At 47.5% G+C, this 25,076-nt stretch overlaps 1 protein-coding gene across 1 annotated transcript in view; it reads right to left on the bottom strand.

The window, feature by feature from the left end:
• Positions 1 to 4,523: 4,523 nt before the first annotated feature.
• LOC135538702 (ephrin-A5b-like) overlaps positions 4,524 to 25,076 on the bottom strand; it is a 64,626-nt gene continuing 44,073 nt past the window's right edge. The window contains exons 2-5 of the mRNA XM_064964605.1: positions 19,831 to 20,123; positions 5,437 to 5,502; positions 5,216 to 5,296; positions 4,524 to 4,917 (exon numbers count right to left, since the gene is read on the bottom strand). Coding sequence (XP_064820677.1) covers positions 4,793 to 4,917; positions 5,216 to 5,296; positions 5,437 to 5,502; positions 19,831 to 20,123 — 565 coding nt within the window. The 3' untranslated portion in view covers positions 4,524 to 4,792. The remainder of the gene's footprint in view (positions 4,918 to 5,215; positions 5,297 to 5,436; positions 5,503 to 19,830; positions 20,124 to 25,076) is intronic.

The following is a 25,076-nucleotide window of genomic DNA, read 5'->3' as shown; positions in this document are numbered from 1 at the left end:
AATGACAAATAACTTTTATTAAATCTTTTTTTGTAGTTAGTCATAGCTGCTCCAACACATTTGTGTATTTACAAATAATGGCCTTCGTATGAAATACAGTACATTTGCAGAACATTCTGGTGAAGAGAGTTGGACCGGGGAGAGAGGGAGGAGTTACAACAGTCTGGGGAAGTGAGGACAATAGAGCTGGGATAACAGACAGTCACTGGGGACAAGGACAAAGGACAGGGACAGAGAACAGGGACAGACAACAGGGACAGAGGACAGCGACAGAGGACAGGGACAGAGGACATAGGAGGGCACAGTGGTGTCAGGTTCAGGCTACATGGCTACAGTAACAGGTGCCAGGTGAAGAGCTCCTCCTAAAAGACTCAATTCACCCTGTAACACAACTGCATCTCATACTGTACATCAACTTTTGAATGGAAAATTACACAAGTTAACTGATTCATGACATTGTGATATGGACAGAAAACCAACACTTAACAAGCTTTACAAAATCTCCTGAATTCAGATAACAGCATGGTGCTGCTGACTACTGAAGCTTCCTCTGAAACCATTGTAGTGAAGATTAAGAGGGACCACAGACAAACTAAGCATGTACATGGACTCAAAACATTAGGCGCCTAAACCACATTTCAGATGCAAATACTACTAAGCTCTGGTCAAAAGAGGAGGGCGATGGGAGTGCAGTACGGTTCTTGGATGAGCATGGATGGATATAGTGCACTTCCAATAGTAGAGCCCTTAACTTGGGCACTTCAACCTCCACACACACACTATAACATTGATATGTGAAAACCTTACACAAAATATATGGACTGTAACATTGATCATGTTTTTCCTACTAAAAGATATTAAACAAATGTAATCAACAGTTTTTGATATCCAACATTGACTTTATTCTCTCACTAACAGCATTAACAAAATGTCTTTGTTAACTGCGGTTGTCCTTCAAAGAGGTGTGAGATCCACTGCTCTAACACTACATTATATGAGACTACAGCTGGATACACAGTATCCATGAGACAAGCTGATCCGTGTTTCCCAACATTGACTGGCTGAAGTGAATGATGTCAGTCACAATGCATTTCAGCTTTTCTTATTTAAAGACTTGTTCAAACTGAATCCCACACTTGCAGCCAACAGAGGCAGAGGCTAATGTATTTCTGTGATAGTCCATCCCCTTTACAAAGGATGTGAGTTGGTGTCAGTACACTAAATAGACTGTGTATCAGACAGTGGAGGGAAATATTTACCGTGTTCCTGTGTTTGAGAAGCCCATCACTATTGATCTCAGCTGGCCTTTTCTCTCTCCTCATTACTCATTCCAGTCCTCTGGTGGTAAAAATTACCTCTGGGCTGAACAGGACACCTCTCTCTCCCTGCTAGTGAACCTATCCAGAGGCTGAACAGGACACCTCTCTCTCCCTGCTAGGTGAACCTATCCAGAGGCTGAACAGGACACCTCTCTCTCCCTGCTAGGTGAACCTATCCAGAGGCTGAACAGGACACCTCTCTCTCCCTGCTAGTGAACCTATCCAGAGACTGAACAGGACACCTCTCTCTCCCTGCTAGGTGAACCTATCCATAGGCTGAACAGGACACCTCTCTCTCCCTGCTAGGTGAACCTATCCAGAGACTGAATAGGACACCTCTCTCTCCCTGCTAGGTGAACCTATCCAGAGACTGAATAGGACACCTCTCTCTCCCTGCTAGTGAACCTATCCAGAGGCTGAACAGGACACCTCTCTCTCCCTGCTAGTGAACCTATCCAGAGGCTGAACAGGACACCTCTCTCTCCCTGCTAGGTGAACCTATCCAGAGACTGAATAGGACACCTCTCTCTCCCTGCTAGTGAACCTATCCAGAGGCTGAACAGGACACCTCTCTCTCCCTGCTAGTGAACCTATCCAGAGGCTGAACAGGACACCTCTCTCTCCCTGCTAGTGAACCTATCCAGAGACTGAACAGGACACCTCTCTCTCCCTGCTAGTGAACCTATCCAGAGACTGAACAGGACACCTCCCTCTCCCTGCTAGTGAACCTATCCAGAGGCTGAACAGGACACCTCTCTCTCCCTGCTAGTGAACCTATCCAGAGACTGAACAGGACACTTCTCTCTCCCTGCTAGTGAACCTATCCAGAGGCTGAACAGGACACCTCTCTCTCCCTGCTAGTGAACCTATCCAGAGGCTGAACAGGACACCTCTCTCTCCCTGCTAGTGAACCTATCCAGAGGCTGAACAGGACACCTCTCTCTCCCTGCTAGTGAACCTATCCAGAGGCTGAACGGGACACCTCTCTCCCTGCTAGTGAACCTATCCAGAGACTGAATAGGACACAGACTCTCTCTCCCTGCTAGTGAACCTATCCAGAGGCTGAACAGGACATCTCTCTCTCCCTGCTAGTGAACCTATCCAGAGGCTGAACAGGACACCTCTCTCTCCCTGCTAGTGAACCTATCCAGAGGCTGAACAGGACACCTCTCTCTCCCTGCTAGTGAACCTATCCAGAGACTGAATAGGACACCTCTCTCTCCCTGCTAGTGAACCTATCCAGAGGCTGAACAGGACACCTCTCTCTCCCTGCTAGGTGAACCTATCCAGAGACTGAATAGGACACATCTCTCTCCCTGCTAGTGAACCTATCCAGAGGCTGAACAGGACACCTCTCTCTCCCTGCTAGTGAACCTATCCAGAGACTGAACAGGACACCTCTCTCTCCCTGCTAGTGAACCTATCCAGAGGCTGAACAGGACACCTCTCTCTCCCTGCTAGTGAACCTATCCAGAGACTGAACAGGACACCTCCCTCTCCCTGCTAGGTGAACCTATCCAGAGGCTGAACAGGACACCTCTCTCCCTGCTAGTGAACCTATCCAGAGGCTGAACAGGACACCTCTCTCTCCCTGCTAGTGAACCTATCCAGAGGCTGAACAGGACACCTCTCTCTCCCTGCTAGTGAACCTATCCAGAGGCTGAACAGGACACTTCTCTCTCCCTGCTAGTGAACCTATCCAGAGACTGAATAGGACACCTCTCTTCCTCACTCTCTCTCATCTCTCGTTCTCCCTCCTGGTGGTCGATTCTTCTCATTCCAGAAATAACTAGCGCATGGCCCCCCAGCATGTGGTCTGGACACCGCTCCTCACAGCATCAAAGACACGGCTAAATCACACTAGAGCTGCAGCTGCTACAGATGAAACTAACGTTGCCACAACCTACCTTCAACTTTTGGAGAAACGTTGGACCTGTTGGAACGTGTGGGTTGATCATCACTGAATGGTCGCTGACCTATCAATATCAATGAAGGTTTTTGTTGTTTGCTTGGGGAAAAACTCAAGAATATTACTAAGAACATAATTGAAACTAATCGTACTAGTTATAGAGTCATCCCTGAACTTTTTGTTTATGTACAGTACATAATTGTAGTTTTGTAGAGGTTATGACAATGTTGAAAAGAAGCAGTGGATGGTAATATGGGCTGACTTGTTAGGACACATACAGTTTGTGTTTACTGTTACAGGGAAGAAACACAGTTATAACACACATTCTTACACCCTGATACAACATCCAACTATGTCCTCTTCCCTGAACTCTGTTAGATAAAAACAATCCAATTCCATTTTGAGTCCAAGCCCAGATATTACATGTGTATGAAATATATAACTACACCTTTCCAAAATAAAAAGAGAGACTGGTGCTTTTAAGTGGTGGGATGTTTTGGGCTTGTCTCTGCACTAGTTACAGTGACTGAACCAGAACATTCAGAAAAGGGAAAGAGCACAAGGACTCAACAATAAATAGGAAAATACATTTGCCTGACAAAATACCATATCAACTCCCAGGCTCCTCGCAAATATACACCCGTGTTGCTTGCTAAATTTGAATTACGTGATTCATTTAAAAAATACATGAATTGATCACTAATTCCCCTAAAAGGACACAAATTGCTAAACATGAGTGCTTCTTTTTTTCCGGTTCAGCTAAGATCGTTCACTCCCAGTCTCTGAATCATCAAATCCAACCCCCATCTCATGAACTTCTAATGGACTCTTCAAAGGCAAGAAAATAACAGAGCCCCCTCCCATTGGCAACAGGACTTCTCCAAGCAACAACAATGGCTCTGGATCCTTGTATCACCATTGATTGACCAGCATGCCTTGTCCTCATTTGATTGGCCAGTATGTCTTGGCCACATTTGATTGGCCATTATTCCTTTGCTTCATTGCCATTGGCTGATCTGATCAGTCACAAGCCATCTTCAAATGATCATAGTTACTCGCTGTAAGACTTCATCATATTCTCAATCAAAGTCATTTGGGGGCTTGAAAAAAAGTTATTTTTAGTAGTTCTTGTTCCGTTGTTTCATCTCGCAAAAGGTATGGTGGGACCACAGAGGAGAGAGTGATTGTGTGTGTGTGTGTGTGTGTGTGTGTGTGTGTGTGTGTGTGTGTGTGTGTGTGTGTGTGTGTGTGTGTGTGTGTGTGTGTGTGTGTGTGTGTGTGTGTGTTGTGAGAGAGAGAGAGAGAGAGAGAGAGAGAGAAATGATGGGGACAGCAAATTCACTGGGATACTATGACCTTCAAATATTAACATCTATAGGAAAGTAAAATGACAAAATGAGAGTCAAAAAGGCTTTTGGCATCTTAACTCCCCAAAGCAAAGTTTTTAAAAAGGTCTTCCCCCTTAGAAGTCCACCTCTCCCCGGCACTCAGACTTTCTTTTAAAAAGTGCACCTTGGGGGTTGTATGGTCCACTCCGCCCTGTCTAAAACCCTCAGGCTGGGAGCTATAAAGACAAGATGGCTGCACAGAGAACCAGGGCGGAGGTGACCAGCAGGCCAGTGGTCTGAACCCGGCCCACCGAGTTGACGTCACCTCGGGACGGCTCGGCTGATTCGTGACTGGTATCATCTAGATGGAGGAAGAAAGGAGGGAGAGAGAAGGAGATAAGAATCCCTGAGACATCAAGAGATATCATCATTTAGCTGCAACGACTGAAACATTAATGTATGAAATGGAGTGGTGACTTTGTCATTCCATCAACTTTCTATGTGACTGACTCATCCATTCAAATGGTACAATGGGAAAATATGAGCCCCTTCAGAATTCTGTATTAGGAAATATAATTTGTCATACCCGGGTACACAGACACTCTCAAGCATGCAGGCAGGCACGTACCCCTACACACAGTTTATGGAGTCTTACAAACCTCTTGGTTCTAGGGAATTGTCCACCCTCTCATTGACGTCAAAGACCCGATCGTGAACACTGACAGTTTTCACACAATTGTCTGCAACAAAAGGAAAGGGTGGGACATGAACATTCACAGCGAGCCCAAGATTGATATTCGACTCTCACACAATGCATTTAAAGTTTTTTCACAGTTTGAAAGAAATAGAAAATAGAATGTTCTTTCAGAAATCCACTTACTTGCTGGTCTGACAAACACCTTCAGTCGAAGGCAACTTCTCCTTCCATTGTCAGCAACGGTGGATGCTGTGAAAACAGTTCAGTTATGTTAGGAACAATGCTTATAGACATACGTCAAACAGAGAGCTATCACACCCCAAACAAGGTGAAGATTCCACTGACTTGAAGGTTGTCAATGGATGCAATTTGTGATAAATGTTGCATACTGTCTGTCGATCAAACGCCTGAAACACATCTTTCTATTGGCTACTGAGTGAGGGCAAAATCTGTACCTCAGACTTCCATTAGCTTCCAATAACAAAAACACGTGCTCCCAAGTAACATCCACATCTGCTACTCAAACTTCCATTGGTTCAAAGAACAGTCTGCACCTGCTACTCAAACTTCTGTTGGCTCCAAATTTCATCCACATCTGCAACACAGAAATCTATTGGCTCAGAGTAACATCACCATCTGCTATGAAGTATTTGATTGGCTGCAGAGACCATCAAAACCTGACACTGAGTTCTATTAGCAGTAAATTAGCACAACCCTGCTACACAGACGTCAACTCTGGATAACTGGAATATGACAGCTGCTTCACTAAATCTCAATGGTGGCAAGTCACTTCAACTCAGGCCGCTCCAACTTCTGACCTGCAACAACTAGACAATGTCACCTAGGACATAGTCACCAAACAAGACTGCGGCGGTTTCATATTGTGTGATGTCTTGAGAAGCAATAGTTCTGAAGTCCCTATCACTCTTCTATACGGAAAGTAGGTTGTGACTGAGATCTTGTTCTTGTTGCTAGTTTGACAGACTCTGAGATCTTGTTCTTGTTGCTAGTTTGACAGACTTAATCTATAGAATGGCTCTCTTCTTCTCCCACCCCACCCAGACAGTGCTCTGTGGGCCTCTGTGTTCTGACCACATCATTTCCGGGCCTGCCTGGGGTCTCAAGCTGCTCTTAATCTCGTCATAAACCCCCACCAACCCCTCAGGGCACCATCATGCTGTGTGTGTGTGTGTGTGTGTGTGTGTGTGTGTGTCAGAGAAAGAGCGAGAGAGAGCGAGAGCGAGAGGCAGTTTGTCCTATAGACTATCCCATATCCTGAGATTCTCTTCTTCAAGCAGCAGTCAACAAAATTGTTAAAAGGTTTTGAAAACAATTCTAAAAAATACAACAGGACAATGGATGAAGATACTCCAAACGTTTAGAGTTTAAAACATCTATCAGATATTGACAAAGCACATAACACATTTTACTCGTGCGGGCAAATAATGAGTTCAGGGATTTGTGGGAATCCAGGTATTAAATTTATTGTAAAAAAAAATAATATTTGATACACTGCCGATTTTGTAGGTTTTCCTAGTTACAAAGCATGTAGAGGTCTCTAATTTTCATCATAGGTACACTTCAACTGTGAGAGACGGAATCTAAAACAAAAATCCAGAAAATCACATTATATGATTTTTAAGTAATTAATTAGCATTTTATTGCATGACATAAGTATTTGATTCATCAGAAAAGCAGAACTTAATATTTGGTACAGAAACCTTTGTTTGAAATTACAGAGATCATACGTTTCCTGTAGTTCTTGACCAGGTTTGCACACAGTGCAGCAGGGATTTTGGCCCACTCCTCCATACAGACCTTCTCCAGATCATTCAGGTTTCGGGGCTGTCGCTGGGCAATACAAACTTTCAGCTCCCATCCAAAGATTTTCTATTGGGTTCAGGTCTGGAGACTGGCTAGGCCACTCCAGGACCTTGAGATGCTTCTTACGGAGCCACTCCTTAGTTGCCCTGGCTGTGTGTTTCGGGTCGTTGTCATGCTGGAAGACCCAGCTACGACCCATCTTCAAAGCTCTTACTGAGGGAAGAAGGTTGTTGGCCAAGATCTTGCGATACATAGCCCCATCCATCCTCCCCTCAATATGGTGCAGTCGTCCTGTCCCCTTTGCAGAAAAGCATTCCAAAGAATGATGTTTCCACCTCCATGCTTCAAGTTGGGATGGTGTTCTTGGGGTTGTACTCATCCTTCTTCTTCCTCCAAACACGACGAGTGGAGTTTAGACGAAAAACCTAAATTTTTGTCTCATCAGACGACATGACCTTCTCCCATTCCTCCTCTGGATCATCCAGATGGTCATTGGCAAACTTCAGATAGGCCTGGACATGCGCTGGCTTGAGCAGGGGGACCTTGCGTGCACTGCAGGATTTTAATCCATGACGCCGTAGTGTTTTACTAATGGTTTTCTTTGAGACTGTGGTCCCAGCTCTCTTCAGGTCATTGACCAGGTCCTGCCGTGTAGTTCTGGGCTGATCCCTCACCTTCCTCATGATCATTGATGCCCCACGAGGTGAGATCTTGCATGGAGCCCCAGACCGAGGGTGATTGACCTTCATCTTGAACGTCTTCCATTTTCTAATAATTGCGCCAACACTTGTTGCCTTCTCACCAAGCTGCTTGCCTATTGTCCTGTAGTCCATCCCAGCCTTGTGCAGGTCTACAATTTTTTCCCTCATGTCCTTACACAGCTCTCTGGTCTTGGCCATTGTGGAGAGGTTGGAGTCTGTTTGATTGAGTGTGTGGACAGGTGTCTTTTATACAGGTAACGAGTTCAAACAGGTGCAGTTAATACAGGTAATGAGTGGAGAACAGGAGGGCTTCTTAAAGAAAAACTAACAGGTCTGTGAGAGCCGGAATTCTTACTGGTTGGTAGGTGATCAAATACTTATGTCATGCAATAAAATGCAAATGAATTACTTAAAAATCATACAATGTGGTTTTCTGGATTTTTGTTTTAGATTCCGTCTCTCACAGTTGAAGTACACCTATGATAAAAATTAGAGACCTCTACATGCGTTGTAAGTAGGAAAACCTGCAAAATCAGCAGTGTATCAAATACTTGTTCTCCCCACTGTATATACAATGTGTCATGTCTTGTTATGTCTGTTCCTGTCCTTTCTCTTCATTCTCTCTCTCTGCTGGTCTTTTTAGGTTACCTTCTCTGTCTCTCATCCCTCAGCTGTTCTACATTTCCCCTAACTAGCTCATTCTCTCTTTCCCCACCTGTTCTCTCTTCCCCCTCTGATTAGGTCTCTATTTCTTTCTCTGTTCCTGCTACTTTCAGTGTCTGATTCTTATTTGTGTTTTTTGATGCCAGAAGCAAGCTGTCGTCTCGTTTGCTTCCACCTTGTCCTGTCCTGTCGGAGTCTGCCTGGCTGGAGCATCCTGCACTATACTAACGTTCTTTTGTTCCGCTGACATCGTTGGAAGAGGATTTATGCCATTCCTGTATTTTCATTAAAGAACTCTGTTTTCTGTTAAAACCGCTTTTGGGTCTTCACTCAAGTTCATAACAGAAGAATCAGACCAAGAATGGACCCAGCGGCTCCGGACCCTTTTCACTCCGCCGTCGAGATCCAGGGAGCGATGCTAGGCAGACACGAGGAGGAATTGTCTGCTGCTCAACATGCCGTTGAGACCCTGGCCGTCCAAGTCTCCGACCTCACAAGACGGGTTCACCAACTCCACCTCGATCCACCGCCCACTTCCAGGGTTTCCGAGTCTCCGGAGCCCAGGATCAACAACCCGCCGTGTTACTCTGGGGAGCCCACTGAGTGCCGCTCATTCCTCACTCAGTGTGATGTGGTGTTCTCTCTCCAGCCCAACACTTACTCCAGGAGCGCAGCCCGCATCGCCTACGTCATTTCTCTCCTTACCGGACGGGCGCGTGAGTGGGGCACGGCAGTCTGGGAGGCGAGGGCTGAGTGTATTAACCAGTATCAGGACTTTAAGGAGGAGATGATACGGGTTTTTGACCGTTCTGTTTTTGGCGAGGAGGCTTCCAGGGCCCTGTCTTCCCTATGTCAGGGGAATAGATCCATAACGGATTATTCTATTGAGTTTCGCACTCTCGCTGCCTCTAGTGACTGGAACGAGCCGGCTTTGCTCGCTCGTTTTCTGGAGGGTCTCCACGTCGAGGTTAAGGATGAGATCCTCTCCCGGGAGGTTCCTTCTAGTCTGGACTCCTTAATAGCTCTCGCTATTCGCATAGAGCGACGGTTTGATCTTCGTCGCCGAGCTCGTGGAAAGGAGCTCACGTTCTCCGTTGCTCCCCTCTCCACATCACTGCCGCCACCTGCCGCATCACTGCCACCCCCCCCGCCGGCTCGGATGCTGAGCCTATGCAGCTGGGGGTATTCGCATCTCGGCCAAGGAGAGGGAACGGAGAATCACCAATCGCCTCTGTCTCTACTGCGGCTCCGCTGGTCATTTTGTCACCTCATGTCCAGTAAAAGCCAGAGCTCATCAGTAAGAGGAGGGCTACTGGTGAGCGCAACTACTCAGGCCTCTCCTTCTGGATCACGCACTACCTTTCCGGTCCATCTCCGCTGGCCCGGTTCATCTGCTTCCTGCAGTGCCTTGATAGACTCTGGGGCGGAGGGCTGTTTTATGGACGAGACCTGGGCTCGGGAACATGACATTCCTCTCAGACAGTTAGGGGAGCCCAGGGCCTTGTTCGCTTTAGATGGTAGTTCTCTCCCCAAGATTCAGCGTGAGACGCTGCCTTTAACCCTCACTGTCTCTGGTAATCATAGCGAAACCATTTCTTTTTTTAATTTTTCGTTCACCTTTTACACCTGTTGTTTTGGGTCATCCCTGGCTAGTGCGCCATAACCCTTCTATTAATTGGTCTAGTAATACTATCCTATCCTGGAATGTTTCTTGTCATGTAACCTGTTTAATGTCTGCTATCCCTCCTGTTTCCTCTGTCTCTTCTTCACAGGAGGAGCCTGGCGATTTGACAGGGGTGCCGGAGGAGTATCACGATCTGCGCACGGTGTTCAGTCGTTCCAAGGCCACTTCTCTCCCTCCACACCGGTCGTATGACTGTAGTATTGATCTCCTTCCGGGAACTACTCCCCCGGGGTAGATTATACTCTCTGTCGGCTCCCGAACGTAAGGCTCTCGAGGATTATTTGTCGGTTTCGCTCGACGCCGGTACCATAGTCTCCTCCTCCTCCCCCGCCGGCGCGGGTTCTTTTTGTTCAGAAGAAGGACGGGTCCCTGCGCCCATGCGTGGATTATCGAGGGCTGAATGACATAACAGTTAAGAATCGTTATCCGCTTCCTCTTATGTCTTCAGCCTTCGAGATCCTGCAGGGAGCCAGGTTTTTCACCAAATTGGACCTTCGTAACGCCTACCATCTCGTGCGCATCAGGGAGGGGACGAGTGGAAACGGCGTTTAACACTCCGTTAGGGCACTTTGAATACCGGGTTCTTCCTTTCGGCCTCGTTAACGCTCCAGCTGTCTTTCAGGCACTAGTTAACGACGTCCTGAGAGACATGCTGAACATTTTTGTTTTCGTTTACATGGATGATATCCTGATTTTTTCACCGTCTCTCTCGATTCATGTTCAGCACGTGCGACGCGTCCTCCAGCGCCTTTTGGAGAACTGTCTTTATGTGAAGGCTGAGAAGTGCACTTTTCATGCCGCCTCTGTCCCTTTTCTCGGTTCCGTTATTTCCGCTGAGGGCATTAAGATGGATCCCGCTAAGGTCCAGGCTGTCATTGATTGGCCCGTTCCTAAGTCACGCGTCGAGCTGCAGCGCTTTCTGGGCTTCGCTAATTTCTACCGTCGTTTCATCCGTAATTTCGGTCAGGTGGCAGCTCCTCTCACAGCCCTTACTTCTGTTAAGACGTGCTTTAAGTGGTCCGTTTCCGCCCAGGGAGCTTTTGATCTTCTTAAGAATCGTTTTACATCCGCACCTATTCTTGTTACACCTGACATCTCTAGACAGTTTGTTGTTGAGGTTGACGCGTCAGAGGTGGGCGTGGGAGCCATTCTTTCTCAGCGCTCTCTCTCTGACGGCAAGGTCCATCCTTGCGCGTTTTTTTCTCATCGCTTATCGCCGTCAGAACGTAACTATGATGTTGGTAATCGCGAACTGCTCGCCATCCGCTTAGCCCTAGGCGAATGGCGACAGTGGTTGGAGGGGCGACCGTTCCTTTTGTCGTTTGGACTGACCATAGGAACCTTGAGTACATCCGTTCAGCCAAACGACTTAATGCGCGTCAGGCTCGTTGGGCTCTGTTTTTCGGCCGAGTTTGTTATTTCTTATCGTCCGGGCTCAAAAAACACCAAACCTGATGCTTTATCTCGTCTCTTCAGTTCTTCTGAGGTCTCCACCGACCCCGATGGGATTCTCCCTGAGGGGCGTGTTGTCGGGTTGACTGTCTGGGGAATTGAGAGGCAGGTAAAGCAAGCACTTCGCTCACACTCCGTCGCCGCGAGCTTGCCCTAGGAACCTTCTGTTCGTTCCCGTTCCTACTCGTCCGGCCGTTCTTCAGTGGGCCCACTCTGCCAAGTTAGCCGGCCACCCCGGCGTTTGGGGTACGCTCGCTTCCATTCGCCAGCGTTTCTGGTGGCCCACTCGGGAACGTGACGCGCGTCGATTTGTCGCCGCTTGTTCGGTCTGCGCGCAGACTAAATCTGGGAACTCTCCTCCTGCCGGCCGTCTCAGACCGCTTCCCATTCCCTCTCGACCGTGGTCTCACATCGCTTTAGATTTTATCACCGGACTGCCTTCATCAGCGGGGAAGACAGTTATTCTTACGGTTGTCGATAGATTCTCTAAGGCGGCTCATTTCATTCCTCTCGATAAGCTCCCTTCTGCTAAGGAGACGGCTCAGATCATTATCGAGAATGTTTTCCAGATTCATGGCCTTCCGTCTGACGCGTTTCCGACAGAGGCCCGCAGTTCACGTCTCAATTTTGGAGGGAGTTTTGCCGTTTGATTGGGGCTTCCGCAGTCTCTCGTCCGGCTTTCATCCCCAGTCTAACGGTCAAGCCGAACGGGCCAATCAGACTGTTGGTCGCATTTACGCAGTCTTTCTTTTCGTAACCCTGCGTCTTGGTCAGAACAGCTCCCCTGGTCAGAGTACGCCACAACTCGCTTCCCTCGTCTGCTACCGGTCTATCCCCTTTCAGTGTAGCCTCGGTACCAGCCTCCGCTGTTCTCATCTCAGCTCGCGAGTCCTGCGTCCCCTCCGCTCAGGCTTTTGTCCAGCGTTGAGCGCACCTGGAAGGGGTCAGGTCGGCACTTTGCCGTAATAGGGCGCAGACTGTGAGGGCCGCTAATAAGCGTAGGACCAAGAGTCCTAGATATTGTTGCGGTCAGAAAGTATGGCTCTCCACTCAGAACCTTCCCTTAAGACAGCTTGCAAGTTGGCCCCGCGGTTCATTGGTCCGTTCCGTATTTCCCAGGTCATTAATCCTGCCGCAGTGCGACTTCTTCTCCCGCTATCTTCGTCGCGTTCACCCGGTCTTCCATGTCTCCTGTGTTAAGCCCGTTCGCGCCCCGCTCGTCCCCCCCCCCATCCTTGTCGAGGCGCACCCATCTACAGGGTTCGTAAGATTTTGGACATGCGCCCTGCCGTGGTCATCAGTACCTAGTGGATTGGGAGGGGTACGGTCCTGAGGAGAGGAGTTGGGTTCCCTCTCGGGACGTGCTGGACCGTTCGCTGATCGATGATTTCCTCCGTTGCCGCCAGGTTTCCTCCTCGAGTGCGCCAGGAGGCGCTCGGTGAGTGGGGGGGTACTGTCATGTCTTGTTATGTCTGTTCCTGTCCTTTCTCTTCATTCTCTCTCTCTGCTGGTCTTTTTAGGTTACCTTCTCTGTCTCTCATCCCTCAGCTGTTCTACATTTCCCCTAACTAGCTCATTCTCTCTTTCCCCACCTGTTCTCTCTTCCCCCTCTGATTAGGTCTCTATTTCTTTCTCTGTTCCTGCTACTTTCAGTGTCTGATTCTTATTTGTGTTTTTTGATGCCAGAAGCAAGCTGTCGTCTCGTTTGCTTCCACCTTGTCCTGTCCTGTCGGAGTCTGCCTGGCTGGAGCATCCTGCACTATACTAACGTTCTTTTGTTCCGCTGACATCGTTGGAAGAGGATTTATGCCATTCCTGTATTTTCATTAAAGAACTCTGTTTTCTGTTAAAACCGCTTTTGGGTCTTCACTCAAGTTCATAACACAATGTCTTATCGTATCAGGTATTTTTAAATATTTTATGTTAATACATAGAAAATGATATGTGCCTCATTTGCATAAATCATGTATTTGCATGCATTCATTCTAATCAAATCAAATGTTATTTGTTTTAAGAAAAATGCATGTTACGAATGTATTTATTCAAATAAACTGAAGTTAAAAAAAATAAGAAAATAGAAAAATAACCTGCTCTGTCTACCCTACCTGCTCTGTCTACCCTACCTTCTCTGTCTACCCTACCTGCTCTGTCTACCCTACCTTCTCTGTCTACCCTACCTGCACTGTCTACCCTACCTTCTCTGTCTACCCTACCTGTACTCACCTGCACTGTCTACCCTACCTGTACTCACCTGCTCTGTCTACCCTACCTGTATTCACCTGCTCTGTCTACACTGCCTGTACTCACCTGCTCTGTCTACCCTACCTGCTCTGTCTACCCTACCTGTACTCACCTGCTCTGTCTACCCTACCTGCTCTGTCTATCCTACCTGCACTCACCTGCTCTGTCTATCCTACCTGCTCTGTCTACCCTACCTGTAATCACCTGCTCTGTCTACCCTACCTGAACTCACCTGCACTGTCTACCCTACCTGTACTCACCTGCTCTGTCTACCCTACCTGCACTGTCTACCCTACCTTCTCTGTCTACCCTACCTGTACTCACCTGCACTGTCTACCCTACCTGTATTCACCTGCTCTGTCTACCCTACCTGTATTCACCTGCACTGTCTAACCTACCTGTACTCACCTGCTCTGTCTACACTACCTGTACTCACCTGCTCTGTCTACCCTACCTGTACTCACCTGCTCTGTCTATCCTACCTGCACTCACCTGCTCTGTCTACCCTACCTGCTCTGTCTACCCTACCTGTACTCACCTGCTCTGTCTACCCTACCTGTACTCACCTGCACTGTCTACCCTATCTGTACTCACCTGCTCTGTCTACCCTACCTTCTCTATCTACCCTACCTGCTCTGTCTACCCTACCTGCACTGTAAACCCTGCCTGTACTCACCTGCACTGTCTACCCTACCTGTACTCACCTGCTCTGTCTATCCTACCTGTACTCACCTTCTCTGTCTACCCTACCTTCTCTGTCTACCCTACCTGCACTGTCTACCCTACCTGCTCTGTCTACCCTACCTTCTCTCTCTACCCTACCTGCTCTGTCTACCCTACCTGCTCTGTCTACCCTACCTTCTCTGTCTACCCTACCTGCACTGTCTACCCTACCTGCTCTGTCTACCCTACCTACTCTGTCTACCCTACCTGCTCTGTCTACCCTACCTGCTCTGTCTACCCTACCTTCTCTGTCTACCCTACCTGCTCTGTCTACACAAACCTTCTCTGTCTACCCTACCTGCTCTGTCTACCCTACCTTCTCTGTCTACCCTACCTGCACTGTCTACCCTACCTGTACTCACCTGCACTGTCTACCCTACCTTCTCTGTCTACCCTACCTTCTCTGTCTACCCTACCTGCACTGTCTACCCTACCTGTACTCACCTGCTCTGTCTACCCTACCTGCTCTGTCTACCCTACCTTCTCTGTCTACCCTACCTGCTCTGTCTACCCTACCTTCTCTGTCTACCCTACCTGCTCTGTCTACCCTACCTGCTCTGTCTACCCTACCTGCTCTGTCTACCCTACCTGCACTGTCTACCCTACCTGTACTCACCTGCACTGTCTATCCTACCTGTACTCACCTGCTCTGTCTATCCTACCTGTACTCACCCTCTCTGTCAACCCTACCTTCTCTCTCTACCCTACCTGCATTGTCTACCCTACCTGTACTCACCTGCACTGTCTACCCTACCTTCTCTGTCTACCCTACCTTCTCTGTCTACCCTACCTGTACTCACCTGCTCTGTCTACCCTACCTGCTCTGTCTATCCTACCTGCACTCACCTGCTCTGTCTACCCTACCTGCACTGTCTACCCTACCTGTACTCACCTGCTCTGTCTACCCTACCTGCACTCACCTGCAGATCTGCCCTACCTGTACTTACCTACTCTGTCTACCCTACCTGAACTCACCTGCACTGTCTAACCTACCTGTACTCACCTGCTCTGTCTACCCTACCTGTATTCACCTGCACTGTCTACCCTACCTGCACTCACCTGCAGATCTACCCTACCTGTACTTACCTACTCTGTCTACCCTACCTGAACTCACCTGCACTGTCTACCCTACCTGTACTCACCTGCTCTGTCTTCCCTACCTGCACTCACCTGCAGATCTCCCCTACCTGTACTTACCTGCTCTGTCTACCCTACCTGAACTCACCTGCACTGTCTACCCTACCTGTTCTTACCTGCTCTGTCTACCCTACCTGTACTCACCTGCACTGTCTACCCTACCTGTACTCACCTGCTCTGTCTACCCTACCTGCTCTGTCTACCCTACCTGTACTCACCTGCTCTGCCTACCCTACCTGCTCTGTCTACCCTACCTGCACTCACCTGCTCTGTCTACCCTACCTGCACTCACCTGCTCTGTCTACCCTACCTGCTCTGTCTACCCTACCTGTACTCACCTGCACTGTCTACCCTACCTGTACTCACCTGCTCTGTCTACCCTACCTGCTCTGTCTACCCTACCTGTACTCACCTGCTCTGCCTACCCTACCTGCTCTGTCTACCCTACCTGCACTCACCTGCTCTGTCTACCCTACCTGCACTCATCTGCACTGTCTAGACTGCCTCATTAATTACTGTTGTTGTCACGTTCTGTTTGTGTTAATAGCAGTGTGTCAATAGCAGGATACCCTCAGATTAAAAATCAACACGCTTGGCTACATATTACACCTATCTATACATACTTTACATTGTTTGCGAGATCAGACATAATATCACTATAATCTGAGTATTCATTTTTGGAAGTTGCTTTCATTTCAGTGCATCTCATTTGTATGCATTTCAACTGTATTAAATGATTACTTTTTTAAATTCCACCCAATAAAATAAAGTAATCTTTCTTGTGATATAAGTGTTAAGATGGTGCATTATCTCCCTGACAAAGCTTTATTGTTCTCACAAATGCAACGGAAGACTGTATTCCATTGAGCCCATTTCAGCCATTACCGGTGTGTTTGGCAGGTGATTACAAACATTTCCGCAGTCGTTACGTTAATGGAAATAAACGACAGGCACACGCAAGAGTATGAAGGAGTTGTAGGAGTGAAATGAAAGCAATAAATCCAGCGAGATTTAAGTGACAAGTGGATTTTGCACCTCTCAGACACATGAACCAGGCTGAAGAAGACAGATCCTCAGGTGGGTGCGGCATGGTCGTTGCTACTTCTTCCCAGTGAATGATACTGGCAGTAAATTCCAGATAAAAACTAGCCTTGTCAGTATTTCCACAGCGGAAGACTGGACTTCCCATTTCAAAGCACTTAGCGTGACTATGAAACAAGATAAAAATTGTCTTTAAAACTTGATGATGAGAGTTATATTGGCAGTGTGTTGGGGGAAAAAACAGCCAGGGGTGTCAATCATGACTCTTTTGTCTGTGTCAGCAAGTATCATGTAACTTACCTCACACCCCTACAGTGGCAGGCACACAGGCCAGACTGCACTAGCTCCCTTTCCATTCAGACAGACAGACAGACAGACAGACAGACAGACAGACAGACAGACAGACAGACAGACAGACAGACAGACAAAGTCTGGGCTCCACAACAGACACCACACAGCCAATAAACTGCTTTTCTACGACTCTGCCTCACATGCTGCGACACTGGATCTGTGGTTAGTCATGCCATGCAGCCCAGCAGAGAATAAACTAGCAGGGCAGAATAGACAGACTGGAGGACAGTAAACCTCATGCAGACACTCAGAGTATACAAATAAAGTACAAATTCAGAAAACATCCTCTCCTGAACACACACCATCCTATGAACGTGTCGAAGATGCTCCCACATACACAAACATTTAACCTTTACTTAACTAGGCAAGTCAGTTAAGAACAAATTCTGATTTACAATGACGGCCTACACCAGCCAAACCCAGCCAACGCTGGGCCAATTGTGCTCCATCCTATGGGACTCCCAATCACAGCCGGTTGTGATATAGCCTGGATTCAAACCAGGGTGTCTGTAGTGACACCTCTAGAACTGAGATGCAGTGCCTTAGACCACCGCACCACTCAGAAGCACAGACATACACAACACCAGACACACACAGACATACACAACACCAGACACACACAGACATACACAACACCAGACACACACAGACATAAGCAACACCAGACACACACAGACATAAGCAACACCAGACACACACAGACATAAGCAACACCAGACACACACAGACATACACAACACCAGACAAAAGCTAGGGGCTCAGATGCCGTGTAACTTAAGTCTGAACAGGGTTCATCTCATTATCTATGTAGATCTTCAGACTGTATCTACGGAGCAGGACCTGGGCTTTTGAAGCCAGGGCTTTACAGCAGACAGTCATCCCCAGACACACAGGGAGAGCCAGACTCTCAACTGTCTCCCCAGAAAATTGGATTTCTATCCCCTGAGATTAGGATCAGACTTCCCTATTGGCTCTATTAGAAAAACATGCAGCCCTAAGCCTGGGAGAAGCCCGGGTTCACATCCAGACATCAGGACAGGCTGAACTCTGACCCCCTCAGGCCACCCCTTCTGATCCCCCTGATGGCTTCCTGCAGGCGTCTGTCTGCCAGACGGATGGAGACCCAGAGCCAACCAACCGCAGGTGTCACCCATTTGATTTAACCCACCCGTTCCTCTCTTCTCCTGGGGGGTTAACTATCCACAGGGGGGACCAAGGAGTGTCTGTCTGTTGTTGGCGCTGAGTTGTTGACACCAGCACACATCAATTCCCATACATTTGACTTACTTGTTGCAAGTTCACAGCTCCATTGTCCAATAGTGTTAGAACATGTGCTAGTATCATCTAATAATGTAACTCTTTTGTTATACTTGACAGATCAGACGCATGCAATGTGATACTGAAACGAATATCACATGGTTTATTGTGAGATATCCAGATTTTCTGGAACTACATAGAGGGACAAGAGTTCAGAGGATGTTGGAGTAGGTTAGTGTACACCTCAGTATGTTCCCCGGGGTGTGATTACGTACACCTCAGTATGTTCCCCGGGGTGTGATTACGTACACCTCAGTATGTTCCCCGGGGTGTGATTACGTACACCTCTGTTTGTTATTTCATCTTCCTCTCAATGTTCTGGGTGAAATACAGCCTCTTTTCTGAGTGAATCTCTAATTGTCTAACAGTTGATCTCTAACTGTTGTCAAGGAGGGAAATGCCTTTAGGCCGTGTGGCCTGTCTCTCTTTCTCTTTCGCTCTCCCTTAGTTTCACTGTAAAAGCCCTACTGTATATATACTTGATGGTTATTTACACTTCTTGGCTCTCCTATCTGCACATTAAACAGTCTGATAGACATCCTAGGGTAAAGTCCATTACCTACTCACAGATATACACAGAAGCACCACACCACGCTCTGTATATTCAATCCAGTAGAATAACATCCTAGGAGATTAGGCAAATCAGTAGATCATGTGTCTTTAAGGACTGGCGATTCGTCAGGCAGCTTGGGTCTGAGGCGTGCGGCTGAGGCCGGGGCTGATGCTACTCAGGAGTGGGCCTAAGTGAAGCCATCTCTGTAGGGGGAAGGAGACATACTGTATTCTAGCAGGCCACCCCTTGCTCTCCTATTTAGTCTCAGCTCTCTGCTCTGTCAGGCGCCGAGTCCTCTTGTAAAAACATGGCTTCAGATGCTTGTGTTCAAGAGGCCTTCTCACAAGCAGCAGAAAGCTGAGCCTGGCGAGTTTGTAACAAAGACTCTTTAGAGGGACACCACGAGAACGGAGATGTTTTCCCCTCAGGCAAATGAACCTCTTCGCCAGGGATTGCAAAACAAAGTTCTACTTTGCTATTGTTTCCCTGTTGTCAGTTCCATTGGATGGACTCAAAATAATGTTTTCTCACATCATACCCTTATATCATCTAAGTATGTTCTGCTCTGCCCAAGTAGACTGAGGTCACAAAATACTGTGTTAACTCTCCACTGATATCATAAATGTCCATACCATGCAGGATAACTGTGGTAGCCCTCTGTCTCTCTCTCTCTGCCTTTAAGCGAAGCTTTCACGTATCCCATATCATAGTACTGTAGTAACAACAGCGTTAACTCAGTTTGTTGGGGCATGGTGCTTGCAACAGAAGAGCTGTTGGTTTGATTCCCGCATGGAACATACTTTATACTGAATGCTTTTGTTAACTTGGTTTATTTGAATATAAGCATGTGCTAAATTACCATAAAGATGTCAATAATTAAATGTACTCACAGATGTAGTAGTACTCTCTGCCGGAGCGGAACTCGAAGCCCAAAGAGAAGGGGGTGAAGAGCTGGAACTTCTCGGAGAACTTCAGGGGTCCGTTGGGGGAGTGGGGCCTGTTACACTCCCAGCGTTTGAAGCCCTTGGCGGTGTGGTCACAGGAGCTGTAGCCGTCGTAGTTGACCATGTAGAGGACATAGCGCTCCATCCGCTCTTCAGGGACATAGTCCAGGTAGTGGGGACAGAAGACGTCCAGGTAGTCATTTATACACACGTCGATGTGGTAGTCACCCCGGTAGAACCTGAAAGGAAATCAGAGAGGTTCTGAGTAAGATTCTTCAGGACTACAACGTCTAATAGTACTGATACTAACATGCATTTCCATGATTCTACCTTTCTGGACGTCATCACCGATCAAACACTATAGGGCAGGTATAAGGCAAGGGCTTCATTGTGTAACTCTCATCTACTGTATCTAGTCATGTCAGATCAGTGATGTCTTCAAGAAGGGGAGTATCATAAGATGCATACTAAAAGTATGTGAACTAAAGCCCTAGACGAGAAAAAATGTAACCAGATGTGTCTGACAGAGACACTGCAGACCAATCTACAGAAGACACATCTACGTCCTACTATTTAGTTTTGTTTACAGGATCCCATCATGTCATTCTCAATCCTCTCACCGCTCTAGAGCGGGTGCTCAAACCTCTCCTCTACCACCAGCCAAGAAGTACCTTACGACAGACTGCTAGTCAGTCATAAGCCACATATCAATGTTTGAGCTGGGCTGCGATGACTTATGAGAGTGCTGAAATTAAAGTCCCCCAGCGCCAAAGTCCAAATCCTCTGGTTAGCACGGGCCTTTGGCAGATTTAAGAGGATCCCCTCAAAAGAGGGAAATTTTCATTAGACCAATATGACATGCTGATGGAGGAGACCCGGTGGAATCTCTCTCAGCGCCGGGAAAAAAGTGTGTTTCTCAAGGCCCCAGAAACAGCCCCAACCAGATTCACATGGAGCTTCAGGGTAAACTGAGCAGCCCTCCAGAGGAAAGAGGACATCAGCCAGATATGCCAGGTATTCATTCCTGGGGAGTGATGCGATACACATATTCCCATAGGCCATATACGGTTGCATTTCTGATGCGTTTATTGGAGACAGATTGGTTTAGGTTGGCCAGTGCATCTCAGAGTCGCTAATGGCCGAGCTTGGTATCACTGACATACTGCGGATGTCTTCAATACTCCACCTCTGTTCATTGACACACTGGGGCCAGGGGAACAGGCTGGGGACCGTTACTGTGCATACTGTGCGGTGATGATTCGATACGGATGAACTCACTCGCGCTCTGTGGGAGGTTTCTCAATGCAAGGACTGAGATGCACTGACCGAGGAGCAGATCTTACACCCACCTAACATCCTCTCCAGGGGGAGAGAAGCATTCTGAACTGATTCAGGGTCAGGTGAGAGGAGGTTGCGTTGGACGGCAGTGCAGCTGTTCCCACTGACACGTACATTTCCAGGCTTTAAGAGGCGTGAGGAGTATAAAGGGTGCTGTGTGTTGGCTGGGACCTGCTGGGAGTATCAGGTTGTCCTTATACGGATTGCAAATGTGCTGCAGGATTAGTGACTCTCCTACTGGGTTTGGTGCGGCCACAGAGGAGGGTGTATGGCTGTGTGTGTGTGTGTGTGTGTGTGTGTGTGTGTGTGTGTGTGTGTGTGTGTGTGTGTGTGTGTGTGTGTGTGTGTGTGTGTGTGTGTGTGTGTGTGTGTGTGTGTGTGCGTGCATTCCATGTGTGTCTTATAGTCTGTGTAAGATTGTGTCTTTGTGTGTAATTTGTCAGCTAAATTCTCATATTTTTCTCTAATTATAGCCTGGTCAAACATGAAACTGTAGCCTTGTTTTCTCTCTAATTATAGCCTGGTCAAACATGAAACTGAAGCCTTCTTTTCTCTCTCAAAGGCCCACTTTTCATGCTCCAGCTGAGTGCTGTGACTCCAGGCAGCAAAGCATGGCCTCAATCAGCCTCAGTTTCTGAGCCTTTCACTGATACCATAACTGACAGAGAGCAACCAAACCCCAGAGAGCCACTAGCAAGTACTGTATCACTTCATCAGCCAGCGGCATTGTGGGATAGCCAGCTTGGTCTGTCCATCTCTCTAAGCTTGTAATGCTACCTTTCAACCTGTGTGTACCTTTAGCTGCTCTCACCTGTCACTCAAATCTGACCTGGGACCTGTCATAAAGATTAGCATGGATTAGAGAAGAGAGTTAGACTGAGAGGTGTGTGTGGTCACCATTCTGAAAGTGATGAGCAGAAGATTTATGTCAGGGGAGCTAAGCAGGGACCACAGAGAGGATTACTCTGACCCTCCTAGAGACACCTGAGAGAGCTTTGTGACGGATAGTACCAAATATCAATCCACACTGAGCCATAATCCTGAAACATAATGCTAAAACATATGTCTCGGTCTGACACTCAATATCACCGCAAGTGTGAGTTTTCAATCTTTAAGTGAATGTCTTCCGACTACAGTAACGCTTCACAATGTACCGACAGAGCTCAATGGGGAAATCAGCATCAGGGTTTTGTCAGAGTTATTTTGTGAGTTCGCTGAAAGTCTCTCACAACGAACATCAATGTGGCAGACGAGGAAATAAAGAGCACTGGCTGTGAGGCTGACAACTCAAAAACTAATGACGTCATTAAGAAATCAACACCTTCATTTGTTAAATTCATTCATGTGACGCGATGAGCCAATAGAGTTTAAAAAATGAAGACACACAAATCCTATATCTATCCATCTTTGAGATTAATGATGCCTGATTGGCTGAATTACTCACAGCCACTTAGACAGGCTCATGCATGATTTAGGCACTACCACTTTTAACAAAGCACTCTCATAACAATAATCCTTCTTTTCACTCCTCTCCTCCTCTCTTCCCCCCCTTCTCTTTCTCTCTGGTGACCAAACACAGGTAATGAATGGTTTGCACCCTGGTTCAGAGGAGGGGAGGATGAGAGGAGGGGAGGAGGGAGAGAGAAAGCCTTCCTGGTGTTTTCTATAATACATGATTACAGTGGTGTCAGAGCGAGGTCAAATTCCAATGGTTTTATAACAATAGGAGAAAAAAGGAGACACTTTCCCTCCACAGACCACATGAAACCGCTGACCTGTTCCAAGCCACATGATGGAACAAACGACTAAATACAATCTAAGCGGTTGTGCGGGCAAACATTACGGGTTTCAACTGCACTGTCTCTCACAGAACGACATTGTTTTTTTACATTGCTGAAAGCAATGTGTCTACACACAGGTGCACACACACACACACACACATGCACACACAAACACACACATACAGACACACACTCCGTAGTTCATGTCCCTGACCTTAGGGGGAGCTCTTTAGGTGGGTAATTACACCGCTGTGGCTAACAGGCTAATGCATCTCTGGTCATTTGGCCCACCATATGGAGTCTATTTATCCCTCTGCCTGGTGTTTCCCCCTCTCCCTCAGGGCACCAGGCCTGACCTCCATCTACCTGGCAGATCATTCATAGCCCTGTGCCACCAACACCACCAGCACCAGCCATGGTTCAGACATCATTACCTCCACTGATCACACACATCTGTGCAGACACACGGACCGAGCTGTCTGCCAGGGTTCAGAGTCAGACTGGGCGTTGACAGCAAAAAGAGATGAGAAAAGAGAAAACTATAAAATAGACACTTTTCTCTTTTTTGTGGTACATTTCCCTGAGAACAAAACGGTTTGTCTGAGCTGCTCAGACAGGGACGAAAGTTATTGAATTTTAGATTGAAAACACATGGCTGTTTGTGTGAGGTAGGTCCTACATGGTAAGAACATTACAATGTGTTACAGTCAGTAAAAGCAGGAGACAGAGTATTTAGAGTATGAGAGTGAGAACCAGCGTGAGAACCAGAGTGAGAACCAGCGTGAGAACCAGAGTGAGAACCAGAGTGAGAACCAGAGTGAGAACCAGAATGAGAACCAGACTGAGAACCAGAGTGAGAACCAGAGTGAGAACCAGAGTGAGAACCAGTTTGAGAACCAGTTTGAGAACCAGTGTGAGAACCAGTGTGAGAACCAGTGTGAGAAAGAGAGTGAGAACCAGTGTGAGAACCAGTGTGAGAACCAGTGTGAAACAGTGAGAACCAGAGTGAGAACGAGAGTGAGAACCAGTGTGCTAATGAGAGCGACAAAGAGAGAAAGAGAAGTTAACAGTGATTCTCAGCTGTTTTCTATGAATGACATAAGAAGTTAACTCACAGTACAGTACAGGTTAATGAATGATGATGCTATTCTGGTGGTCAAAGGGTGAAGGAGGCAGCATGTGGTGAGTGTCACTTAACACACACGCACGCACACACACTGCGGGGCTCGGTCACTCACTGCTTAACACCAGGGGCTTACAGTCAATACCATTACCCTCTGGTCTCAAGGCCGACCCTAACACAGGTTGCCATCACACTGACTTACGACAATGCTATGTTCTACCTCTTTTTACATGCGTGATGTGCTCAAACCCCATGGCACACACACACACACACACAGATCTCAGGGTGCTCTCTCTCAGAAGCCACATAACTCAAGAGGCTCCAAGTCTTGTTAAAATAACCCCACAAAGAATGGCACACTCAGTACCTTGGACCAAACTACCAAGTGTAGCATATAGCCCTAGCCTAGGTCATAGAAACACAGACACCTAGATCTACAGCAGATAAAGACATTGATGGAGCGTGAGCTGGGAGCACTAATAGATGCCTGTCTAGATGGCTAGACACTACCTATCATTATCAGACAATCCACTCCCATAGGACAGGAGAATATTGATCTGACATAAGAGCCAGGCCAGGGGTTAGAGGTCACTGACAGACCATTATTCAGCCAGGGCCTCAGTATTTGGCCAGTGTCTGAGTGAGGTGACGGGTATGACCCCGGGGTCGTCCATCTTAGGAGCTGCTGAGTAGGTGGCGGTGCTGCTGAAGGAAGGAAGGTGAAGTTTAATATGGTGGATGGATGAGGCTTCACCTTAGAGCAAACAGAGCTGCCCAGCCCTCTCATTAAACACAAACTTGCACACACGCATGCATGCGGACATGAGCGCGCACAAACACACTCACACTCACACACACACATACGGTAATGGTATAAGCAGCAGGGATCTGTACAGGAAGGGTCTACCTCATCCCTTGTTTGACTATGGTGACCCTGACCCCCCTCACAG

The sequence above is a fragment of the Oncorhynchus masou genome, unplaced genomic scaffold (genome assembly GCF_036934945.1).
Source record: "Oncorhynchus masou masou isolate Uvic2021 unplaced genomic scaffold, UVic_Omas_1.1 unplaced_scaffold_2___fragment_4___debris, whole genome shotgun sequence".
Taxonomy (NCBI): Eukaryota; Metazoa; Chordata; class Actinopteri; order Salmoniformes; family Salmonidae; genus Oncorhynchus; species Oncorhynchus masou.
Note: the sequence above shows the minus strand (reverse complement) of the source record. Positions and strands in the feature narration are given on the sequence as shown.